The following is a 24379-nucleotide window of genomic DNA, read 5'->3' as shown; positions in this document are numbered from 1 at the left end:
GCACTGTCTGTGTTTTTCCGACGTCGGCATCTGCTGCGCTGCAGAGCAGACTGTTGCGTCCCGGTGTTGAAATACAGTCACACTTTACACTGTTTAACGTTAACTGTCAGCATTTTAACCGTGTTTAATCCAGCTGCTAGCTAAAGGTAGGCTAACGTTACCTGCTGTTGACTGTAGAGTAAAGTCAGGCACCGAAATAAGGCACCGAAATTTTCGTTTTTATTCGGTCTCGTTACTACCGTTTAGGTCGGAACCGGTGCCCTATTGGCACCGCATTTCGGTACCCAACCCTACTTAGAAGTAAAAGTGAATGTACACATTTATCTGATTTTTTGATTATAATTGATTATATGACAGACATTACAAGACTTAAACTTAACAAAACAATATTTAATAAAATATTTACAATAAGAGCGTACTTTTTCTACCACAGTCCGCACCAGAGTTTGAATGAGCTTTTAACACCGCCCCAAACCAACCAGACTATCCCACGAAACACTCCAAGGTTTGTTTAAAATGGACCAAACTGCTCAGGTGTGAAAGCAACCTACGACACTGACATTGACTTTGCATTGTGACATGAACATAGGCCTACATATATGTTTTTTATGTGTGTGATCTGTGCAGCCTTGTTTCAGCAATGGTGTTTGTCTACTGGAGGCAGCTCACCCTCCTTCATCTGACACAGAGACACTGTGGAGTCAAACCTAATCAAATACTCAAACCCAAATGCAGGATAGAGGGGTTCAGTGAATGTGGTGCTAAAGGTGTGGAGGTGGATCAGTGTGTCACAGCAGACTCTGTAGAAGGACAGAGAGCCGGCAGGCCAGTCCAGATACACCGCTACTCTGTCTGAGGCAGAGGTGGTCGTACATATGGCTGCCATTCTGTTATTGTTGAAGACAGAGTAACAATCCCGAGAGCAGCACACGCTCCAAGACGTGTCACTGAGGCCGAGGCAGCAGTCAGCACCTTTTCCTCTCCTTCCTATTCCTCTGTAAGTCGCTCCTACAGATACCCACCCTTTCCTCTCCACCTCCCAGTAACAGCGGCCAGTCAGACCATTTGTACACAGCAGCTGCTTCCAGTGGTGGAATCTCTCCGGGTGATAAAGATATGACTGCATCGCTCTCACCAGTGTCACCGTTCTGTTATCCTCAGACAAAGAGAGGTATCTGTTGGCTGTGTTTGGGTCCAGGGTGATTTCACAGGCATCTGATGGAGAGCACAAGAAACAGTTTTAAACGTATCAAACAGCCTTATCTTTATCCATGATTTCTTTCATCTTTGGTGTCAAGACCAAACTACTTTCTTATGTTATCATCATCTTAGATATAGATGTGAGACAAGTGAAAAACGGGAGGAGATAATCTGGGTTTAGTTAGCAGGATAACGGTGTTTAGCTCAGTTTCTGGCTCTGGTTTCATCAGAAATTCTAATTTGTTTTAAAAGTATTAAAGTAGTGAAAGTATTTTGTCTGTGATTAGCTCACTACAAAAAAAGCGAAGGAAGAACAGCTGGTTTCTACATGTGGTTTTCTTTTTGATGCTGCCTTTTTAAGTAATTTTTACACTGCACTGCAACTTTTATACTTATATTTCACACCTTTGTTTTTCTATTTTAGCTGTTTTTATGTTCTCTTTAATGGATGTTTTTAACTGCTCTTTAATGTTTTATGTAAAGCACTTTGAATTGCCTTGTTGCTGAAATGCGCTATACGAATAAAGCTGCCTTGCCTTGCCTGTACAGAGAGGTGGCATATAAAATATACTAATACCTGTACAATGTAATACAATGCAAATGGAACTGTGAATAATAACAGCTGCCTTGCTTAGTTATGGACTGCTATTGGTGATACCAGAGGTGGGACAAAGTCATTGTTATGCAAGTCACAAGTAAGTCTCAAGTCTTTGCCCTCGAGTTCCGAGTCAAGTCGAGTCAAAGATGAGGCAAGTCCCGAGTCGAGTCACAAGTCAAAGCCAACAAGTCTCAAGTCGAGTCCAAAGTCCTACCATTTTAGTTTCGAGTCATTTCAAGTCCTCTTACCACAGAAATAAAATTTATACAAATCATGTATGTCTGTAAGATTTGTATTTATTTAAACCTCTTTTTATACAATGACATTAACCAAATAAGGGCCCGCATGTTTTGCAAATTGCAACTCTTTTTTTGTCGACTACCTCGTAATTTTTATAGCCAAACAAAACTATCTTCAGTATCATTTTGCCAACTGGCGCGTTGTTGCTTGTGCTTCATTGGTTGTCTTGCAATGTGCCTGCTTAGATGCTGTCGAATCAAAACAACGTGGGACTACAGTGATTGGATGTCGTGCAGGCAGCGCGCGTGCTCTCTGCATGCATACAGGTGGTGCACATTTTTTTCACAGATGCAGATAAACTGAGAGCGGCGCGGCCGTGTGAACATTTTCTTCCCCAGTTTTCATGGGAAGTAGCAAGTCTTCTCGAGTCAAAAGGCGCAAGTCCAAGTGAAGTCACGAGTCATTGATGTTAAAGTCCAAGTCGAGTTGCAAGTCTTTGTACATTTTGTCGAGTCGAGTCTGAAGTCATCAAATTCATGACTCGAGTCTGACTCGAGTCCAAGTCACATGACTCGAGTCCACACCTCTGGGTGATACTAACATTGTTCGTGTGTTTAAAATGTATTATTTGAAAAATTGTGTTTCTGATATTTTGTCCACCTCACAACGAACTACAGTTATAAAATATCCACAGAATCTGATCTGACACAATGTAAATAACAATTATAACATTATACAATTATGTAATTATATTATAATCATTAAATCACATTGTACAAGGGTTTCTATTTCATGTATCGTTCTATAAATTATCATAGAGAAATCAAATTTCTGTTTGCTACTTCATTGGTTTAAATGGGGTTTTATTCCCACTGTTACAGATCAAATGTTTACTTTTTTTCCCCCACGTTTAAACTTTTAATAAGTGATAGCCTGAACAGACCCAGCTGCTTGCTTCCCAAAGGTATCACAGGGTAGCATTCACACAATAATTCTGTCCATTATTGAATGGACTTATTATAAAAGTAATCCATAATTTTCTTGACTTTTCAGTAAACGTTAATACACACTTACACTTCCTTAGACCAGTTTTCAACCAACACATTCCGTTATGGTCCATACTGGAGAAATAAACAAAATCAGACTGTTATATTTTCTTTTTACAAGCCAAATCAGTCATAACCTTGTTTAATATGAGACAATACTTATTAGCTAATCAGTGTGACTGAGAAAATGTCTTTAGTTTGAAGCTATACTTGAGAGTGTCTAGTCTCCATTGTGGATCATCGAGTCCAGCAGACAGCAGTTTCACTCCTGAGTCTCCTGGATGATTGTAGCTCAGATCTAACTCACTCAGATGGGAGGGGTTGGAGCTCAGAGCTGAGGCCAGAGAACCACAGCCTTCCTCTGTGACCAGGCAGCCTGACAACCTACACACACACACACACACACACACACACACACACACACACACACACACGCACACATGAGAAAGGGCCCAACCAGTCTTACTCCAAAGCTTTTGCTATGTGTGGTGTTATAATGTTTTAGAAAAACAAACTGCAACTACTACACTATCACAGGCATCTGTTTTCTTCGACAGTTGGTGTATTCCCTAATATACAGCTGCATATAAAGTGAGATTAAAATAGTCAAAGTGAAGATTCCTGACCTGAGAGTTTTCAGTCTACAGTGTGGACTCTGTAATCCGGTGGAGAGCAGCTTCACTCCAGAATCCTGCAGGTTGTTGTTACTCAGATCCAGCTCTCTCAGACTGCAGGACTGTGAGCTGAGAACTGAAGCCAGAGCTTCACAGCTTCTCTCTGACAGGTTGCTCACATTCAACCTTAAGAATTTTGAATAAAAAAAGGCAAATTTGAAAATCATCAAAGAAAAGGTCAGATATAAAATTCTGTTTCACTCACACTTTAATGTCTTGGATGCTCAGTTCTACCCTAATTAGAACACCCATGTGGTCCAGATCTGGTAGTCATGGTTCAGTTCCGACCACAGCAGCAACCATATACACCAAAGTTTCGGCTTACTGCATATGGGCCAGATATGGCCAATACACAGCATGCAGCTTTTATAGCTTTTATATGTTGCATCCAGCATACTGGTTTGTGGGTGAGTTTGGGTTGTTTATATGTGGGCCACATATGAGTGATGTAAGGAAATATAAACTAAAATTATACTGCAACTATTGTGCATAGTTTTCCATTTTTCAAAGGAGGATATAACCCATGGCAGTGTTTGTCATTTGAGGTCCAGCCTTGCTAGGAGACAAGCTGTCAATTGCCATGGTGCCCTACAGACTGGAGCAGGCCACAGCAATGTATAGCCTACAGATGTTGATGACAAGTTCCCCCCCTTTTCAACAAGCCCACATAGTACTGGTAAAATTTCTAGACAGCTAGCATTTGCAGCAAGCAAAAATGTTTAAATGTAAATTTAAATAGATAGATAATTATCTATCTATCTATCTATCTATCTATCTATCTATTTACATTTACATTTAAACATTTGTTGAATTGTATTGCAATATACATAGAGGTATTTCTGTTATTTTGCCTGCCCTCATTGATATAAATGGGATTGACAATATATAGCTGTTAACAAAACGTGTGGTGTCTCACTTAAAACATGAACAAGTCTGTTCATGTAAGTTAAGAATGTGAGAAATCAATATTATGTTGTTGTTTTTTGTCTTTTGTTCTTGTAATAGAAAGATGTGTTTCTGAATTCTCACGTGTCCTCCCTTCCTTGTGCTAAGAGATTATTAAAATAGTTTTAGATACAGAATTTACGAAGCTTTACTGCTTGTCCTTTCAGTCGATGATGGTTGATGTTCTGTTAATGTTACCTGGTTGGTGATTGCAAAATAGTGAGCCAAGACACTTGTGAACTGTCACAGAGACCAGCTAACTTCTGCTCAGGTGACATACCATGCTACCATGGCAGAAAAACACCGTTTTAAACATCAGAAAACTACTTTTTCCTATTTGATCATGTGGATATACAGTTTACTCGTAATATGCGTTCTTCAAGTTACAGTGTTTCTGACTCACCAGTACTGTGTACCAGCACTTCTGATTTTTGTCCACATGAGTACCCATACTTCTAGTTGGTTTTAACATTATTATTAAAAGGCTGATATCATAGACAGTACAGTCAAATATTTATACCAAATTAGGCTATATATTATGGTTTATTGGGAAAACCCAAGCAATTATATGTCAAATTACACATTCAGCACCCCGCCTGAATGTAATGATCCTTTGTTTTATAACCACATTTTCAGACACTGCGAAAATTCGACTGTGGAATTTGCAGTTCATTAAGGGTCTTCAGATCGAATCGTCAAATAGTCAACTATTCAGGGTCACCCCTACAAGATATACCTATGAATATAAATATATGCAAGACACATGCGATGATCATGTCATGGAACTCCTAGTTTCGCTTTGTCAGACCTTCCTCAACAGCACTGCGGAGGAGGGTCTGGCTAGTCCACACAGCATTCCGGGATGTGAGAAAAACGTGCTCTGGTTTATTGGCATTTCTTTAAACCAATCACAATCGTCACGGGTGGCGCTGAGCACCGGGAAAAGCCATGATGCCGCTGCAAAATAGCCTCTGGAAGGAACTTGTTTTGGTGGAATGTGTACGTTCAAAAGTAGTTTTAGTCGTGCAACAGAAAACTCAGATTGGACAGATAGTCTAGCTAGTTGTCTGGATTTATCCTGCAGAGATCTGAGGAGCAGTTAACCATAGTCCTCTTAAATCCACTGAAATTTAAAATTCCAACACAAACAAAACGGAAGGTAACGGACATCTGGCTGAAAAGAGTGAAATCTGCCGGAATTTCCGACCACAACAGAGCAATCCCGGAAGTGGTACGTCCTGGATATAGACTATGGAACTGCTAAATTAGGGTACTGGCACCTTTCATGTGTGAAACTGGATTTCATGAACTTTTAACCAGCTCCCTTACATTACTCCTCTACCCTGATAACATATTTTAAACAATTCAATATAACTGATTTAAAACTCAGTTTAAAACTCAGAAAACTGCATTTTCATAAATGTTAAAGGGGTGATAGGCTCTAGTCTCTATCTTTGTCACGCCCCAACATTTACATAGGCTACACCACTGATCTGAGATCAGCTAGTCTTCTGAATAGGTCGCCCAGATCTCAGAAATTGTATACATTGTTCATCTGCTATTTTATCACTAAATTCATTTCTGAGACTTGTTTATGCAAGAAATCTGGCCAAATATGGGCCGTTTTACGAAAATTGATGGCTAATTGCAAATTTTGTCCGACTGTGTGTCGGAATTCAGTGGCCGGTGCTGCCTGGGTTACTGCCTCGCCGCCCGGCCTGTCCTTCACAGACCTCGGCCCACTGTGAGATAGATGGAGCTCTGTTACGGCCGGCAGCCCGCAGTGCTCGATACCCGTGCAAAGTCACCGTTTCTGGGTTACTGGACTACCAAACGCCGCTGCCCTGACAGAGCTCCAGGGCCTGCAGCTCCCCTCTTCCTGCTAAATGGCCGGTGTGTCTGAGTGAGAGCATGGTCAGCGAGCTTGTTACACCCGCAATCTCTTACCACAGGTTCCAGTAAATAATCTTATAATGGATATGTGTGTTGAGTTATTTAAACAAACGATCGGAGAAATAAACGCCTCTTGTCCTTGAGTGAGCTGGATGGAGCTCAATCGATGCGAGCTAGCTTGCCTCCTCCTAACCTCTAAAATTCACAAAAATGCATTAAATTGAAATTGGACAAAAGTGTTAGCTAAGCTTTGTAAGACCTTAGGGAGCTGTGATATACATGCCATGACGGAATTCAAAGTGTAAATATACTATAGTTATGCCGAAAGTGTAGCGGCGATCTTTTCCCATAGGATTAAATGGGACACATAGCCTGGCTAGCAGCTCCTCCTAAGGAGGACAAAAGTGCTAGCTTTGTTAAGACCTTAGGGTAGCTGTGATATACATGCTGTGACGAAATTCAAACTGTAAACGATAGTTATGCCGGAGCCCCGAGCCCCAGTAGTCGAGTAACCCAGAAATGGTGACTTTCCCCTGGGTATGGAGCCCAGCATACTCCCACTTTCTCGTCAGACTGTCTGGAGCTCCTGAAGTCAAACACGTCTTACCAAATTTGCAATTAGCCATGAATTTTCATAAAACGGCCCATATTTGAGCTTTATATAGTTGATTTCTCGCATAAAAAAGTCTCAGAAGTGAATTTAATAACAAAATAGCAGGCAAACAATGTATAACGTTGCAGTGTCTGAAATATGAGATCTGCTGTCTCGTCTCTAATGTATGTGTATGTGGTTCCTCAACCAATCAGCGCTCAGCTCATCTAAATATTCATGAGCATACCATATTTGGAAGAAAAGCTGTCGTTCCAAATAGAGACATTCCACAGGGATGCATAAGGGCTCAAAGAATAGCAACTGCCCAACCAATGTTACATACCCTATTAGGAGACCTTAAGAAACAGTGTGAAATACCCTATATAATCATTCTATCAACCCTTTAACCTGAGTGTTTCCAGTTTACAGCATGGACTCATCAGCCCAGCAGAAAGCAGCTTCACTCCTAAATTCTGCAGGTCGTTGTTACTTAGGTCCAGCTCTCTCAGTCTGCAGGACCGAGAGCTGAGAACTGAGGCCAGAGCTTCACAGCTTCTCCAGGAAAGTTTACAGCCACTCAGCCTAAAAAAAGAATCAGAAACAAAATTAGCACACAATAAACATAGTTTCAAACCTCTTCACCCACAGACACACAAATACATATATATTTTGTTATAGTAAAACTTATGCTTAAGTATTGCCACAAAAATACTCAAGTATTGCCTTAAAAGAGATTAAAGCAGAGCACAAACATAAAACTTGTAAAAAGTAAATTACAAATGGTTATAAAATTGAATTGAGCTGACCATAGAGTTTCCAGTCTACAGTATGGACTCTCCAATCCAGGAGAGAGAAGCCTCAATCCAGAATCCTGCGGGTTGTTGTTACTCAGGTCCAACTCTCTCAGACTGGAGGATTGGGCACTGAGAACTGAGGCCAGAACTTCACAGCTTCTCTCTGACAGATTACAGCCACTCAGGCTAAAGGAGAATTAGTGACAAATATAACATCAGCCACAAACCACAAAAGAACTTTTCAATGCAGACATCTTGTCATGTGGCTAGCTTTGAAACCTGACTGAAAAATGTTATTCATAAAAGAGATTAATTGAAATGACTTTCTCCAGCACCTAAGATAAAACAATAATTTAATTAGTCTGTAATTACTGAGTAGTAGGTGATCCCAATCTTTATTTTTTTTTAGTAGAGGTTGAAGAGCAGGGGTGGGTCTAGAGGGGGGCCCGGGGGGGCACCGCCCCCCCTGAAATATGATTGCCCCCCCCCCCCGGTGCCTTCCCAATCCATTGGGCTAGAGTGCTGTCAATCTGACAAATTTGATTTGATTATATTGGACCAGAGTACAGTCACTCTGCTGCCTGTTCTGCAAATCGCTGCTTTCCATTTGGTAAATGGAAATATAGTTTAACCACACATTGTATGGCAACTGTGTACTTTGTAGAAATGTTGAGGCCAGTTTAGAAGTACAAAATACTATTGAACTCACTGTAGAGCACTTGTTGCTGTAAAAAATAAATTGTGTATTGCACTTTATTTCTGTTCTGTTTCCTATTATCTGAAAACTGTGTACAGCAAGGTTTTCTTTGTTGAAGTTTGAGGCAAGTTTATTGTCAGTGTATTACACTATATTTTTATACAGTTCTGTGACAAAAGAAAAATCTTCCCAGCCCTTGTTACATAACCAATTCATTTTTTTATTTGTTTTTTTCCAATATCCAAATTTTTGCCTTAAGAGCCCAAAGAAAATGTGTATTGTATTTGGATATACAATTTGTTGAAAAAAATAAACAAGTTAAATTAATAATGAACGTGATGTGTTTTATTTAGTAAAATTATATTGTGTTGTTCTATCCTTTGCAATATTTCTTTTACTTCTAAGCAGATTTTCTATGCTGTATTCAGACAAAAATCCCCCGGGCCCCCCCTGACTGATTATTGGTCCCTCCCCTGTGCCACCCCACTTTTAAAAAATCCCAGAATCTCCCCTGTTGAAGAGCATGTTTAAAAACACATTTTAACAGGAATCAAAGATACAAACACATTACTCATTTGCAGTGGTGGGATGTAACTAAGTACATTCACTCAAGAACTGTACTTAAGTACAAATTTGAGGTACTTGCACTTTACTTGAGTCTTTTCCTTTCATGCCACTTTCTAGTTCTACTCTACTACATTTTCAGAGAGAAATATTTTATTTTTTACTCCACTACATTAATCTGACAGCTTTAGTTACTAGTTACTTTACAAATTAAGATTTTTGCACACAAAACACATGTAGTTTATAAAATACAATGTTTTATTAGAAATTTAACTACCCAACAATATGCAGGCCTAGAAGTCCAGCTAAAATGATTAGCCAATTAAACACATAACTGTTTTGATTTTTTCCAGTTTCTAAAATGTGAGGATTTATCTGCTTTGATTACTTCTACTTTTAATAGTTTAAGTACATTTTCCTAATGAGAGCACTGCGAGCTGCCGGTCCTTTCAGAGGTCGCTGCAGTTTAGTTTAGCCAAGAAAAGGTGACTGTTCTGTGTCAATGAAAGTTAAGTTTAGGCAACAAAACGACTAGTTAATATTAAAATAAAAAAATATTGTGGTTTGGATTGAAACACCGGTCCCCTTAAGTAGTACTCCCAGAACACGAACACCCATTTCCTGGGTGGAAGTATTGTATTTTCCCCTTACTTTCTCCCAGGACACAAACTCACCTCCCCCGCTTGAAAGCCCTGTGTTTTATGATCCACCCATCCACCCCAACCTCCACTATATATATACAGCAGCAGTGGTGCTTACAGCAATAAATATGTGGAATATGTACAAATTACAGTGCATTACTTTTCGTAGCTAAATGTACGAATTGAACCACCTGAGCTGGCAATGTAAACTGTGACCCAGCCAGGACTGTGAAATTAATTTGTCAGAAATTAATTCCATGAAGTTAAATATATAATGTTGTCTATACACCTACAAGAATACATTAGAGTTCTTGACTACTGGCAGCAGCCTCAGGAGACCTTCCTCTGAAGCAGAGTACTTCCTGAGGTCAAACACGTCCAGATCTTTTCCTGATGACAGTAAGATGAAAATCAGAGCTGACCACTGAGCAGGAGAGAGTTTGTCTGTGGAGAGACTTCCTGAACTTAGGTACTGTTGGATCTCCTCCACTAGAGAATGATCATTGAGCTCATTCAGACAGTGGAACAGGTTGATGCATCTCTCTGGAGAAGGGTTCTCCCGGATCTTTTCCTTGATGTACTGCACTGTTTCCTGATTGGCCTCTGAAGTACTTATTGTCTGTTTCAACAGGCCTTGTAGGCTATCCTGACTGGTCTCTAGGGAGAGACCCAGGAGGAAGCGGAGGAACAAGTCAAAGTGTCCATCTGGACTCTTTAAGGCCTTGTCAATAGCCATCCTTTGGACCTCTGCTATGGATGGTTTGCTGAAAAGCATCTGCACACTTTGGAACTTGAGTTGTTGCACCATTACATTTTTGTTCTTGTTAATGAGTGACTGCACCACATAAACAGCTGCCAAGAACTCCTGAATACTCAGATGGACAAAGCTGAACATCTTATGCTCATCCTTGTCTTTCAAGCGACGTTCCTTTTTAAAGATCTGCGTGAACACTCCTGAGTACACAGATGCTTCGTTGAAATCAATGCCACTCTCTTTGAGATCTTTTTCATAGAAAATCAGGTTCCCTTTTTCCAGTTGGTGATAAGCAAGTTTTGCGAGCGCCTGAATGTACTGAATGCTCTTCTCTGTGCCATACTTTTCTTTCGTCTGTCTGATGTGAAACATCAAGAATTCTGTGTACAACTCAGTCAGGGTCTTGGGCAGCTCTCCCTTGTCACTGGTTTTCAACACATCCTGCAGAACTGTAGCGGTGATCCAGCAGAAGACTGGGATGTGGCACATAATGTGAAGGATCCGTGATGCCTTGACGTGAGAGAGGATTCTGCCACGCACCTCCTCATCTCTGAATCTCTTCCTGAAGTACTCATCCTTCTGTGGATCAGTAAACCCTCTCACCTCTGTCATGATGTCAACAAAGTCAAGAGGGATCTGATTGGCAGCTGCCGGTCGTGTGGTTATCCAGAGGCGAGCAGAAGGCAGCAGTTCCCCCTTGATGAGGCTAGACAGCAGGATTTCTACTCCAACTGCCTGTGTCACATCAATAGTAGGGTTTTTGTCATCAGTAAAGTTGAGCTGAAGGCGGCTTTCGTCCAGACCATCAAGCACAAACAGAAGTTTGAATTTACTCTTGTCATAGTTGGTGTTTCCTGAAGCCTGTAGTTTTGTGAAGATGTCATTTAGATCCTCCTCCCGGATGTCTTTGGTTTCCAGGATGCATTTGTGGATGAGCTCTGCCAAACGAAACCGTCTGCCCTTCAGTAAATTCAGCTGGCGGAAGCTGAAGGGGAATGTGAGATGCACATCTTGATTGGCTCTTCCTTCAGCCCAGTCCAGGATGAATTTGTGTACAAGGAATGTTTTGCCGATTCCTGCAATCCCACTGGTCAGCACTGTTCTCACGGGTGTGTTTTTTCCAGAGGGGTGTGTGAAGATATCACTGGGTTGGATTGGTTGCTCTGTTCCCCCTGGTTGTCTTGATGCCATCTCAACCTGCCTGACCTCATGCTGCATGTTGATGTTCACATTAATCCCATATAAGAGGGAGAGCTCTATGTAGATGTCATCTAGATGTTTTTTATCCATCCTTTCTGTCCACCCTTCTTGTGCACACATAAACCTGTCCTGGAGGTGTGATTGGAGTGTGCACCGATTTAATGCAATGAGTTCTGGAGGGTCAGGTTCTGGCTCCAGCAAATCTATGCAGAACAAATGAACATGAAATGAAAACAAAGTATCAATCTTTATATCAACAAACAGATTATGTCATATGGTTGAGGGAGAGTGGTAACAAGGGAGGGCCCAAAATGCAGACAGTTGAGGCAGCAGGATGACTTCAGTGTTCAGGCAGTTAGGTAACAGGGATACATGCAACAGAGGCTCAAAGCAGTGATCAAAAACCACATTGCAACATTGATAAACTAATCGAGGCTGGGGTTAAACTTGTCTTTTCAATGCGACTTTTGTGTTCAGATGTGCCAGATCGGGACTCAGCTGTGTCCACATATGTGTGTCCACACTTGACACTTCAATGCTACCTGCCTGATCGGATAGTAATTGGAAATATTTCGCACGGACATAATGACGGTCATCCTGCTGCCTATAACAGCTTGTTAAACATCAACCCTGTTGTCCATAGTCAATCTATGAACATCATTTTTTTTCAGGAAAAACTGGGCTTTTAGAATATTTGTGCTGCAGTGAGGTCACTTGAATGTTAAAAAGGTTGTAGGACCATAAAGACAAATAAATAAATAAAACGGAACATGAATCTCACAGATATATATTGATATCACACACACGGCAATGCCACACAAGCATTTTTACATTACATGTCTTTTTTTTTTTTTTTTTTTTTTTGCATTTGTGTTGTCTAAAACAGTTGTATATATTTGGAGTCATCAAATGCAAAAATAAACATATTGAACATTATAACTCATATAAAGGACAAACTATTTACATTTCTTACATACATCGTATCAATCTTGGATGTAACAGTATGGATTAATTGCACAAAGACCCGAAAAAACTCTGGACTTCTAGGCTGGATACAAAACCTTCTGTAAGGGCTAGGAAGACAACAAAGACATCAGCAGAACGGGGCGACTGTTAGCTTTTAGCTCCATAAGACTGTATGTTTCTACTAGTTATAATTATAAAGTTATTAAGTTATGAATCAGAAGTGCCGTTTGGTGTCGTATACGACGCGCTCGGCCTCAGAAGGGGTAAAAGGGCCCAAACTGGTCTTCGTTGACTATAGCGCCCCCTAATGGCCAATCCTTACCAAATTTTGTACAGAGCGGCATGCCGAACAAGCGTCACAAGTTTGTGATCTCTGCCACTTACTGTGGCAGAGATATTGCAATTGCAAATTTCCCATTTAAATGCATTGATTTATTGTCCAAAACCAATAAACGTTGATTATAGCGCCCCCTAATGGCCGATCTTCGCCAAATTTGGCACAGAGCGTAGTGGGATGGTGAACAATGATCTCAAGTTCTTTGTTGATAACATTTAATTTGGCAGAGATATGATATGATATATGTGTGGTAGCTAGCTAGGAAAATTTCTTTGGTCGTCAAATGCGCATACTTTAATGTAGCAAAATTGTTTCCATAACTTTTGGTCAGGTCCATCTGGAGATGCGATGTACCAGGTTTCGTGCAAATCGGTCGCACAGCCTAGGACGAGTTCGAAAAAGTTGGTTTTGCGCATTGCACGATATTGCGAAAAAACTTTAAAGCAGAAATGGGTGTGGCCTATATCATGTGATTCAGCTTAGTTCAAGGAACACGTGGATGTAAGGTTTTCTAGTGCGATGTGTAATGTAGGAGTTAAAGGCAAAAAAACATTATAGCGCCACCTAGTGGTCCACATGTGTAATATTTGGTAGGTGAGGTCCATGACCCATTGTACATCTACCCTGTAAATTTAAAGTTGCTCACATTAGTGTAAGTGGTGAATCCAAATGTGGGTCCCATAGGCCACGCCCACTTTGACCAATCAGTACCCTAGTGTAAGGGTGGCCTCAGGAGTAAGCCTAGATGGTACCCTCCAAATTTCGTAAAAATAAGATGAGTCGTTCATGAGATTTAAACTTTTTGTACTTGTAGCACCCCCTAGTGGCCAATTGGGTGTGGGACTTCCAGAGAGTCATGGCAAACAAGAATAAAGTTTCACGTTGATAGCATTAATTTTGGTCCAGATATGGCAAAGTTGGTGTTTTCATAGTTAGCTACACAAATTTGGTCATGCGTAATTTGCGCAATTATTATCCTATAAAAATTAATTATTATAAATAACTTTTTGTCAGGTCGGTCTAGAGATGCTACGTGCCAAGTTTCGTGCAGATCGGTCGCACGGTCTAGGAGGAGTTTGGCAAAGTTGTTTTTTGATAAATCGCGATTTTTCACGCACAAAAGCCTAGGCAGAAATGGGCGTGGCCTATATCAGGAGATTCACCTGGATCCAGGGAACACAACCATATATGGTTTTTGAATGTGTGATGTACGGTTTGGGAGTTATAGGGCCAAACGCGTTTTGTCTGCTATAGCACTACCTAGTGGCGGAAGTGTGTCAATTTTTGTCTCCGCTGAGAATGCGTCCTGAAAATGGTACCCCTGGCTTCACTTTTCAGACCCCAAAGCTTTGTCCATTATTTTTACAGTCTATGCATGACCCAGGCAAAAGTCAGCATCCTAACCAGCCAATGATCTTTATAGAATGCAGAGAAATAAATGAGCATTGATCTTGTATTGTAGTGTAGAGTTACTCGTATTTTTGTAATATAAATACAAATGTAAAATGTTATTCATTCAAACATAACCCTTGGATGATTTAGATGCTCACTATAGAAAATATAATGATGCTGCATGTGTTGCACCTTCTTAAAGGAATAGTACAACATTTTGTGAAACAACATGCACAGTAAGGGGCCTTTTTACACCAAAAGGCGGCAACAGCACCGCTGTGCACTGAAACCCATTGTTTCCCTTGTGCTGCCACAGCGCTCAGGGGGCTATGGATGTGCACTAAACCTAGCAATGAGCAGAAAGTGGCATTGATCTTATCATCTAACTTTCGCAAAGCAAATAATTATATTTCAAGAATCGTTCAGAATTCATTTAACTTGAAAATGTGCAGATCCAGATTCAGATGCTAATTAAAAATGCCTAAACTGAGAGGAGCTTTACCTTCAGTCTGGCTGCTGTTGGTGGAAGGGTGAGGAAGAGAAGCAGAAGATGCTTTGCTGCTCTCTGAAATTACTCCAACATCCTGTACAACTTCTGAGAGATAAAGAAAGACACAAGAATGTTCCAAAAACATTTTACTAGTTTGTTTTTGTTACATTGCAGATGTGATGACTTACGTTTGGGTCCTGAACCGATGTTGGACAAACTCTGTACCAGATCATTCCTGTTGATCTTTGTTAACACTTTCTTGGTCACCTCCACAGACTGTTCATTGTAGGTCTGCACTATAAGGTCCAATGTGTCCAGCTTGTCAGCCTTCTCTAGACTGCTCTTTGGGATGGCTGGGAAGTCTTCCAGGATTTCAGCCTGCTGTAGGAACCACTTGAAGATCTTTAGCTCCTCCTCTCCCAGATCGTCCAGTGTTTCCAAAAGCAGCTCTTTAACAGCCGTCATCATTGGTTCCTGTTTATTCAGAGGATGTTTTACTTCCAACAACAAGATGATCAAAATGGAATCAATGGCATTGGACTAGAGTGTTTTTAATGTGTGGGTCATGTTTGTCACTGGAAGGCCAACGGTCAGCTGTAAGGGACCTGCAGGGATTGTAGGCTATTTTGCTCAAGATTGTGTACTGCTTGTTTATTTGTTGTTGTATAGTCAAGTGGAGATTAAGAATGTCTCTTTCTTTCTCTTTGCTTCAACAAAATACATATAGATGTGTATTTTTTCAGTGAGGTTTGCAAACTGGGAGATTCCCTGTCTTCATTTACTGTACTCTTATAAACTAGTGAAGTCCCTATTCTGACTTCATTGTAACTACTTCCTGAGTTTGAAAAAAGCAACACCTGAATGCTTTGGCTACATCTATTACAAAATCCACATTACCTCTATCTGTCAAAGTAAAGGCCCGGGACAACAGCATCCAGCTACCTTGAGTCAGGATGGCATTATCAGCAGTGCTGACAGCACCATCAGTGCTAACAACACTAAATTTCAAAGGGAGGGACTCACATCCACAAACATGATTGCGCGGTCAGCCTGGCTACCATATCAATGCAATGAATCATGGACTGTAAAAAAAATGGACATAGGTTCCAGGTCTGAAACGTTGGTGCAAAAAGAAGTCTGTTTCTATGGAGGTCTATGGGAAAATGACCGTACTTCTCACTTTATTTATTAACTCAGCAAACATTTTCATAATAAAATACATGATGTTGATTCTGTAAATGATGCCGCCATTTATTTTTAAATAGAGGATAAAGCAGGGGGTGCTTTAGGGCGTGGCTACACGCTGACCTGTCAATCATGATTCATGACCCTCTTTAGCGTTTAGCTTAGAACAGCGCAATTGCAACCATAAACAACACTGGCTTGGCAGTCAGGCTGACTGCCAAGCTCCATGCTCTAGTCCAAAAATCGTAATGTCCGGTTTCAAAAAACCAAGATGGCGATGGCCAAATTGCCAAACTCAAGGCTTCAAAACAGCAGTCCATAAACCATTGGGTGATGTCACTGCTGTTATGTCCATTCTTTTTTAAAGCCTATGCAAAGAATAGAGAAGCTTGGATTACAACATACATACATAGAGGGAGTGTGATTTCATTCTCTTTTTAGGACTACATTAATCCACTATATCTTTACATAGCAAATAGTTGTTTGCTGCTATGTTAATGTTCTGAATGCCATATATAGCCCCTTTAACCAAGTGCCACCAGACTGAAAAACAGTGTTTCATCAGCCAGCTTCCCAAATGGATAACCGTCAATATATCTTCATACACTTGCACCTCTGTATGTGTGTATATATTCACTTCTTTACTTGTTTATATTATAGCCCTAAATCTTATTTGCACTATTTTTTCTTAGATTTAGATTCTGCTTTTACTTAAGTGTTATGTGTCAAGACAGCACATTTTTCTTCTTCTTTGTTTTAAGTATAGTGTACATGTGTATTTATGTTCTTATCTATTTATTATCTCTTGTTTTTATGTGTTTCTGTGTGAACGTGTATGTGTTGGCTACCTGCTGTGAACCAAATTGCCCCTTGTGGACATTAAAGACATTTCAATCAATTTCAATTCAATCAATCATGTGTTTTGTGTTTTTGTTTTTTAATGAGCATTGTTGGAGGTGCCTGAGGCCTAGGACTTTTTATTGCCAACGACTACTTCTGTTATTGTTGTGCACACAATAAATAAAGAACCTTGAACCTTGGTTGGGTGTAGTCAGAAATGTTCCTTATAATTGTCAGTGTGTAAGTTCTTTGTTTGCGGTTTTCAGTTTTATGTCAACATAAGTTACATTTAGGGAAGTAAATCAAAGGGAACTAAAGTCACTATTACAAAGTTTTAACTAAGAAATCTACAGCAATAGATTTCACATTGTCTAATATAGGCTTATACAGGGTTTAAGCAACTTAAAAGATAAATATTCTTTCAAAAATAATATATTTCTACTGTTAACTATCACCATATCTGCTGTACAGTCTGAGGTTTACACCCTACATGTCTTTCCATTGAGTTTTTGGAATCAGATAAACCCTGAATGTTTCATAGAAGAATTTGGGTGAACTTGAGTGCACAATATTAGTGGCAATGGTATAAACACCCTTTCAGTCAAAATCATAAATTCACTCATAAATTGGCACACTATTTCTGCTATTGTCTCAGGTCTCACTAATATTGTAACATGTTACAACTTGTCTGCCTCAATATTGTAACACTAAGAATAACATGAAAAATGGATTCAAAGAAGGTTTTGGCCCCCAAAATCACATAACAACTCAAATGAATATTCAAATATACAACTTATCTTGTAGTCAGCCTTATATAACTATAGAATAAATGTCAATAATTTTGAAAATATTAAACATGGACAACTCACATCCAAATGAAGAGATTTTCATTCCTCATCTGTAGAGAAAACACACTGCTGTTACTTCCTCAAAACTTCACTCTTTAAGTTTGGAGTAACAAGTTTAAAGTCTGAGGTGGACAAATCAGAGTAGGTATTAATTCCCTGAGTACAGCCTCCCAGGCAACATTTCCTTGCATGCTGTTTACAAGCCCTGCCAATATACAGTATAAAAGGTATTTAAAGCCTTGTAAATCTGCCATTTAGACAGGTACCCTATCATTGTCATGATCTAAACCCTGAACTTAACCATCTACTATCTATTTTTATTTTAAAGATTATCTTTTTGGACATTTTAGGCCTCTATTTTATAGGACAGCTGAAGATGTGAAAGGGGAGAGAGAGGGGGAATGACATGCGGCAAAGGGCCGCAGGTCGGAGCTGAACCTGTGACAAGGGTTGAGCCTTTGAACATGGGTTGCTTGCTCTACCAGGTGAGCTATCCAGGCACCCCAACCATCTATTATCTTATGTATTTAATTAGTATTTACCATTATTTATTATTATCTTGCTGGCAGCAGTACATAGAAGGGAGGAAGTGTTGCCTGAGAGGCTGAGGTCAGGGAAGACCACAAATATGGAAGTTTAGTTTTTCTCTTTGTCCACTAGATGGAGAGCTTTGTCTAAATCTTCTGCAGACTTACTATAGCTTCCCTTTCATTCCTGTGGTGGACTTTTCAAACCTGAGAGCAATGTATTGATAATACAATATTTTGAGACAGGAGAAAAGGTTTTTGTATTTAACTTATAGTTTGTAGTTACAGTAAAATACTTGTACTTACACTGACCTTATCCTTTCTGGTAGACTTTTTCGCCATGATCTAATAACGGCAGAAGAGTAATGAGACGTGCTTTTACATTATGGAGGCTGAAGTGGACATCCTAAATGTATTCCACATCAAGGCCCATGGACTGTCCGTGACACTCAGCCTCTTCCTCATCTTTCTGGGTCTTAACACTACTGATGAGCAGATGCCTTCAATACCTTTCTGTTTGTGATGCTGGAGCTGTTGTGGAAAGGAACACTTATGTTAAGTGCTAATACCATAAAGCACACACATGTTGTGGAAATCCTACACACCCTTTTAGATACTTACTGCACTTATCATCAATCATATCTGACACATACACTAATTCATTCTTTTTTTTTATTTTACAAAAAAGAGCCATAAGAATCATCAGTAGATGTCGATACCGAGATTTATCAAATCCATTGTTTGTTCAGTTAAAGTTGTTGAAATTTCATTATCTAGTAGATTACAGTATTCTGCAAATTATGTATAAAGCGCACAAAAGAATTTTGCCTGCCAAAAATCCAGAGAACGTTTGAAAAAAGAGAAAGTTATTCCAATTTGGAAGGAAAGAAAATATTTAAAAAAACGAGATACAGAACCAATCTGAGGGAACGTTGCATCACAGTGAAAGGAATCAGTTTATGGGACAATCTCAACAGTCAAACTAAATAATCTAAAACAAACATATTTAAAAATAGAATTAAAGCAAATATGTTGAGTAAATAAAGTGAAATGTGTTTGTTCTCTTCTTTTGTGACTGGTAAAGGGGGCAGTGGGGCGGGAAGATTTTTATCATTTAATTATTTGTTATGCTCCTTTTCGTTCAGAACTTGAAAATGGTGTTTGCATTAGGTTGTTTGTTTGTTTGATGGATGAACTAAACAATAATAATGATAATAATATGAATCTGAACTTTGCAGCTTTGCATGTTGGTGGAGACGTCTTTGGCCTTTTTTGTACAGGATGTCTGTGTTTTTGGACCAGTCCAGTTTATTGTTGAGGTGAACACACAGGTATTTGTATGTCTCCACCATCTCAATGTCGACACCCCTGGATGTTCAGCAGTGTAGTACCAGGCCCAGGACCTTACTTGCCTTAATCTTTTTTAGCTCCTTCTTCACCTGATTGACTGTCAGAGAGAGACAGCGAGAGGGAGTTGTACGTGCTTCCTGGAGAGAAGGATGGGGGGAGGGGTGTGAAACATCCATGAATGAGGAATCGAAAGCAGTGGACAGGTGTGAATTTGGGTATGCTGATGTCTCAGAAGCCCTGTGAGGGAATGAGGTGGTCCGCAGTGGCCAGAGCAGCGTATAGGAGGGAAAAGTTAGGACAATTCCAAGGGCCCATGACTGACAGGGGCCCCAAAAAATAGGTAAAAACTAATATAAAATTATTAAACCATCATCATTCAGCATATATATTTCAAATATAATAATAAAATTAATGATCTCTTTGTTTTAACTTGTTTTTGGCAGTAAAAGTTAAATATCCCCATTGACCAAAAAGTAAACATCCATATTGACCGACCACCCCCCTGTATCTGCATGAAATGGTTTGGTCCTGCCGTAGCACTCACTCAGTGACAGTGTTTAGTTGCAGTCAGACAGTAGATGTGCCAGAACTAAAGTGACCACAATGTTGCCAAGTAACGTTAAATCAAAATCTGGTTTTCAAAAAAGGAAAGAGAGAAAAGAGAGAGAGGAAAGACAAAGGAAAGGGTGTCAAACTGTAACCCAGTTTTTCACCCAGAAAGGTGGGTAGCCTATAGTCTGTGAGTGGTATTAACCTGTTGGCTTAATGTCCATAGTGAAATAAGCTAGCTAGCTACAGACTAGTGTTAGCCTACATTTAATCACCAGTTAGCATCATTGTAGGGAGTCTGTGGGGATTTCTCTGTCTCTCTTGCTCTTTTTACCATTACAAAAAAAAGAAAATGTCAAATTTTACAATAAAAATACATTGAGACTGTAAAAGATGGCTTTCAGCACATTTTTTATGGTTGCTTTTGCATCAAATAGTGAACTGCATACTAGACTTGCATGCATGTACAAATCACCAGCAGTAAATATTGTGCTAGTACTAGTATTGAACTACAAGAAGCAAGACAGTTGCAAGCCTTTAATTAGAGTTATGTAAAGCTTTTGATGGGACAGTTAGGTCCTAGAGATGTGGTGACAACAGCTGCGCAGAGGGGGCCCAATTCGATTTTTTGTCATGGGGCCCAAAATTCCTGCCGGCGCCCCTGGGCCAGAGAGGAAAAGGTCTGAAGTCTGGTTGGAGGGGGGAGGGGAGGGGGTAGCATCAAATCTATTGAAAAAAATATTTAATTACTTTGCTCTGTCACGGTCACCAGAAACAAAGCCCCTCCCACTGTCTTTGTTTTGACCAGAGATTGTTTTCAGTCCCCTCCAGTCCTCCCTTGTGTTGTTTTTTTGTTCTCACTTCCATACGGTTGTGAAGTCACAACTATATAGGGAGAAAGTGAAGTTACAGTCATTACCTGGCTGCAATGACGGTGCAGAAACGCCAAGAGCACAGATGCGAAAGACCTGGAAACAGTGACCAATCTGAGCAGAGCTTTGGGCTTTTTCAGTAGAGGGGGCTTAAAGAGACAGACGCTAAAACAGAGTGTTTCCAACAGAGGGTGAATACAGAAGAATGTGTTTTTTGAATTTTAAAGCATGTAAACATGGTCTAGTAGAAACACAAAATACAAGTATGAACCAGAAAATGAGCATGGTATGGAACCTTAAGTATTATAAACCAGCCAGGGAACAATCTAACGGAAGGATGATTGTGCCCAAACGAAAACCAATCAACTAACACATGCATACATCAGTCAAGATTTGTAGAGCTGATTTGAAGACTGTAATTATAAATCAATAGGCTAAATATTTGGGGGAAATGTTGTCCCTTTATGCTTCACTGTATTTGCTTTTATTCTTTTCTTTCATCACTCGTCAATACAACCCTGTGCTCTGTCTTACTCAATTTTCCCCTTTTCGGTCTTTTCTCAACGTCGCATCAACCATCCAAAGCCAATACCTTTCTTAAGCCAAATATCCATGTTTTTCCAGGTAAAATATTGCTGCAGCTTCCATAAAACTGAGATTCACCCCATGTTCTATAACCTTTTTTATTGGTCTTTAGCCTCTATCAAAATGTGTTTGGACTATGAGAAATTTACCCACTGATATGAGACAATTTCTCCTTCCAACATATTACTAACTTTCATCAGATTTCTGCATTGAAGAATGCTCAAAACAGTTATGCAAAACAAATGTCCGGATGTTTATATGATCTGTATTTTTTTGTATATTTAACTCATAATTGAAGTTGTTAAATCATTGAAGCAAGTTAACAAAATGGATATGATTAGAAATTAGTTTTTCATAGCATTATCCCTAACCCTAAACCCCTGGTTGCTTTTTCCAAATCAAAGTGGAGAAAAAACAAAAAATGTGACTTTTTAGGCCTCAATAAAAAAAACATTTTGGAGTGTGGTTTCATTTAATATCAGTTGTTTGTCATAAATGTGGAGAAAACTGGTCTTTATCAAGTATGTAAATATATGTTTGTTGTGTGCTTCAGAGGTACTTGTACTTTACTTTCTATTTAATGTAACTTTATACTTCTGATCCACATTTTGGAAGCCAATATAGTATATATATATATATATATACTATATATATATATATATATATATACTCCACTATTTAGTTTGAACAGGTAGGTGTTGATCCTGCTAGGCTTTAGGCCTGAAACACCTCCGTTGGTGCCTGTTCAGTTAGCTGCAGGGTCATCAGCTGAGGATTGATTGATTGATTGGATAACAACATAGTGAGTAATAAAATAAATAAATAATGATAAATAATCACTGACTTTGAAAATGTTTGGATTGCATTACATTTTACAGGTGTGCATTGGCCACCCTAATTGGGTTTACATAAAGCAATACATACAAAAATAACCAAAGCATGCTGAACAGTGATTATATTACTTGTTTTTACATCTATCTGTCTTACAGAAAGGCCCTTCGTCTCTACATGAATGGCTTACCATGTGAAGTCAATCCAGTAGCAGAACTTGCCACAAATGTCCATCCTACTTTTAATTTATCTGACATACCATTTAACATTTAATATCACTACAACTTCAAAGGTGAAAGTCATTGTTCTTATGGAATATCATTAATGTATGTAGATTCAGAAACACTGAGGATGATGAAATCAAAAATATGATCTTAAAACATCTTTGTCTGATTTTGTTTTATTTTAACTGTCATTTATTGTTTTGCCTTTTCCTTTGTCTTAGATCTGCCCTATTATGAGTGTTTAATCTGTGTTTTTATTCAAACTCTGATGTTTTATTGTTATAATTGTTGACAATGTAGGCTAATAATGTTCCCCATTGTAAATGTGAATTCCAAATTTTGTGTTAAAAAAAAGGTGTTCCCATGATGCACCTGCCCTGCCAGTGCACCTGCAAAACTGTAATCTGTGCCACGCGCACGCAGGGGTAGTAGAACGAGTTCGAAGAGGGTTTCATCAGTTCAGCTGGTGGTTTCCAGTCGGTAGGTCGCTAAACACGTTACCTCGCAATAAAAACAGGTGAGTTCTTGTTCAGAAAAAAATGACAATATCGTTTCACTTGAAGCCAAGTTAAATGTTTGATACGGTTTTGCTTTTTAAACGAGATAAACTTTTAAGAGATAATTTGGTGGTTTGGACATAGGTTTTTGTTTTCACGCCTGATAGATACGCTTCATTTTGTTTGCAAGTGAAATAAGATGGCGAATGTTTATTGCCTACCTTTCTTTTTATCTTCTTTTTTAATTCGGAATGGCATTTTAGCGTTTAACGTTATTTTTCCCGTATGAAACTTGCCAAATGTTTTAAGAGCTGACTATGTCAGACATATCTAAAATCTTATCGGCCATGTGAAATGTGTCAGTGTTTTTCACGCTGTTTCTATGGCGGTGTGGTGTTTGGGGTGTTGTTCGCCTAAACCAAACCTGTTTTATAAAGCATCCTACCAACACACACACACTCCTGTGTGACTGGATGCTTTTCTTTTCACCAAAAGCCAGTTGGGTGTGTTGTCTTGTATGGTAGATTTTTATGCTGCTGCTGAATTCACACTGAGTTTTAGTATTACCCAGTTTTGTTTGTATTGCTAAACTAATGTATTTTCATTAGCCTACATTATAATCACAGAACTAACCATCTATATTTTTTTACTAACACCTTGGCCTACATAGGCATACTTGTAAACTTTAAAAAGCCCAGATTGTGGTTAACCAGTATTTACCATTAATCTGAAGGTATTTCTAGAAACCTCAGTCTCTTCCAACCCCCTGGATGCCCGAAAGTAAACCCTTTTAACCCATTTCTCAAGTTTCTCGTCTGTGCTTCCTAATCTGGGTCGCTGGAAATTACACATTTGTTTGCTCTTTTTTAAAAACACAAGCAAACATCAATGTATACTAGTGCTGTCAGTTAAACGTTAAGTTTTTTTCACATGCTGTTGCAACAACTTGTAACATTTAGAAAAACTACAACACCACACCAGAAACAAAACGGGCACATCGCACACACTTGTTTGGGCTTGCAAGCCGGCCAAAGAGTAGTAGGCTAAC

General features: G+C 39.4%; 2 protein-coding genes and 1 long non-coding RNA gene across 5 annotated transcripts in view; 2 read left to right on the top strand and 1 right to left on the bottom strand.

Annotated features, from left to right (window-relative positions):
• Positions 1-504: 504 nt before the first annotated feature.
• On the bottom strand, positions 505-18002 carry LOC116062932 (NACHT, LRR and PYD domains-containing protein 12-like). Of its 2 annotated transcripts, none has more exons than XM_031317737.2 (10): positions 17918-18002; positions 15212-15497; positions 15036-15128; positions 10178-12041; positions 7995-8168; positions 7597-7770; positions 3711-3884; positions 3295-3468; positions 3113-3159; positions 505-1215 (listed from the first exon to the last, which is right to left on the bottom strand). In XM_031317737.2, the coding sequence occupies exons 2-10, from the start codon at positions 15489-15491 to the stop codon at positions 635-637; spliced, it is 3561 nt and encodes a 1186-aa protein (XP_031173597.1). In that variant the 5' UTR covers positions 15492-15497; positions 17918-18002; the 3' UTR covers positions 505-634. The 2 variants fall into 2 exon arrangements, with proteins under 2 accessions (XP_031173597.1, XP_031173604.1); XM_031317744.2 differs by having other exon boundaries at positions 15036-15125.
• Positions 1431-20928, top strand: LOC116062950. Its single transcript, XR_004108150.1, has 3 exons — positions 1431-1442; positions 20006-20012; positions 20775-20928. It is a non-coding gene; the product is annotated as an uncharacterized LOC116062950 (long non-coding RNA).
• Positions 20929-23248: 2320 nt separating this feature from the next.
• LOC116062926 (oxysterol-binding protein-related protein 6-like) overlaps positions 23249-24379 on the top strand; it is a 35781-nt gene continuing 34650 nt past the window's right edge. For both annotated transcript variants that reach the window (XM_035994584.1, XM_031317725.2), the window contains exon 1: positions 23249-23351. The gene's annotated coding sequence lies outside the window, so the exon portion shown is untranslated. The remainder of the gene's footprint in view (positions 23352-24379) is intronic.

This window comes from Sander lucioperca, chromosome 2 (assembly GCF_008315115.2).
Source record: "Sander lucioperca isolate FBNREF2018 chromosome 2, SLUC_FBN_1.2, whole genome shotgun sequence".
Lineage (NCBI taxonomy): Eukaryota > Metazoa > Chordata > Actinopteri > Perciformes > Percidae > Sander > Sander lucioperca.
The sequence above is the reverse complement of the archived record's forward strand: the minus strand, read 5'-3'. Positions and strand labels throughout refer to the sequence as shown.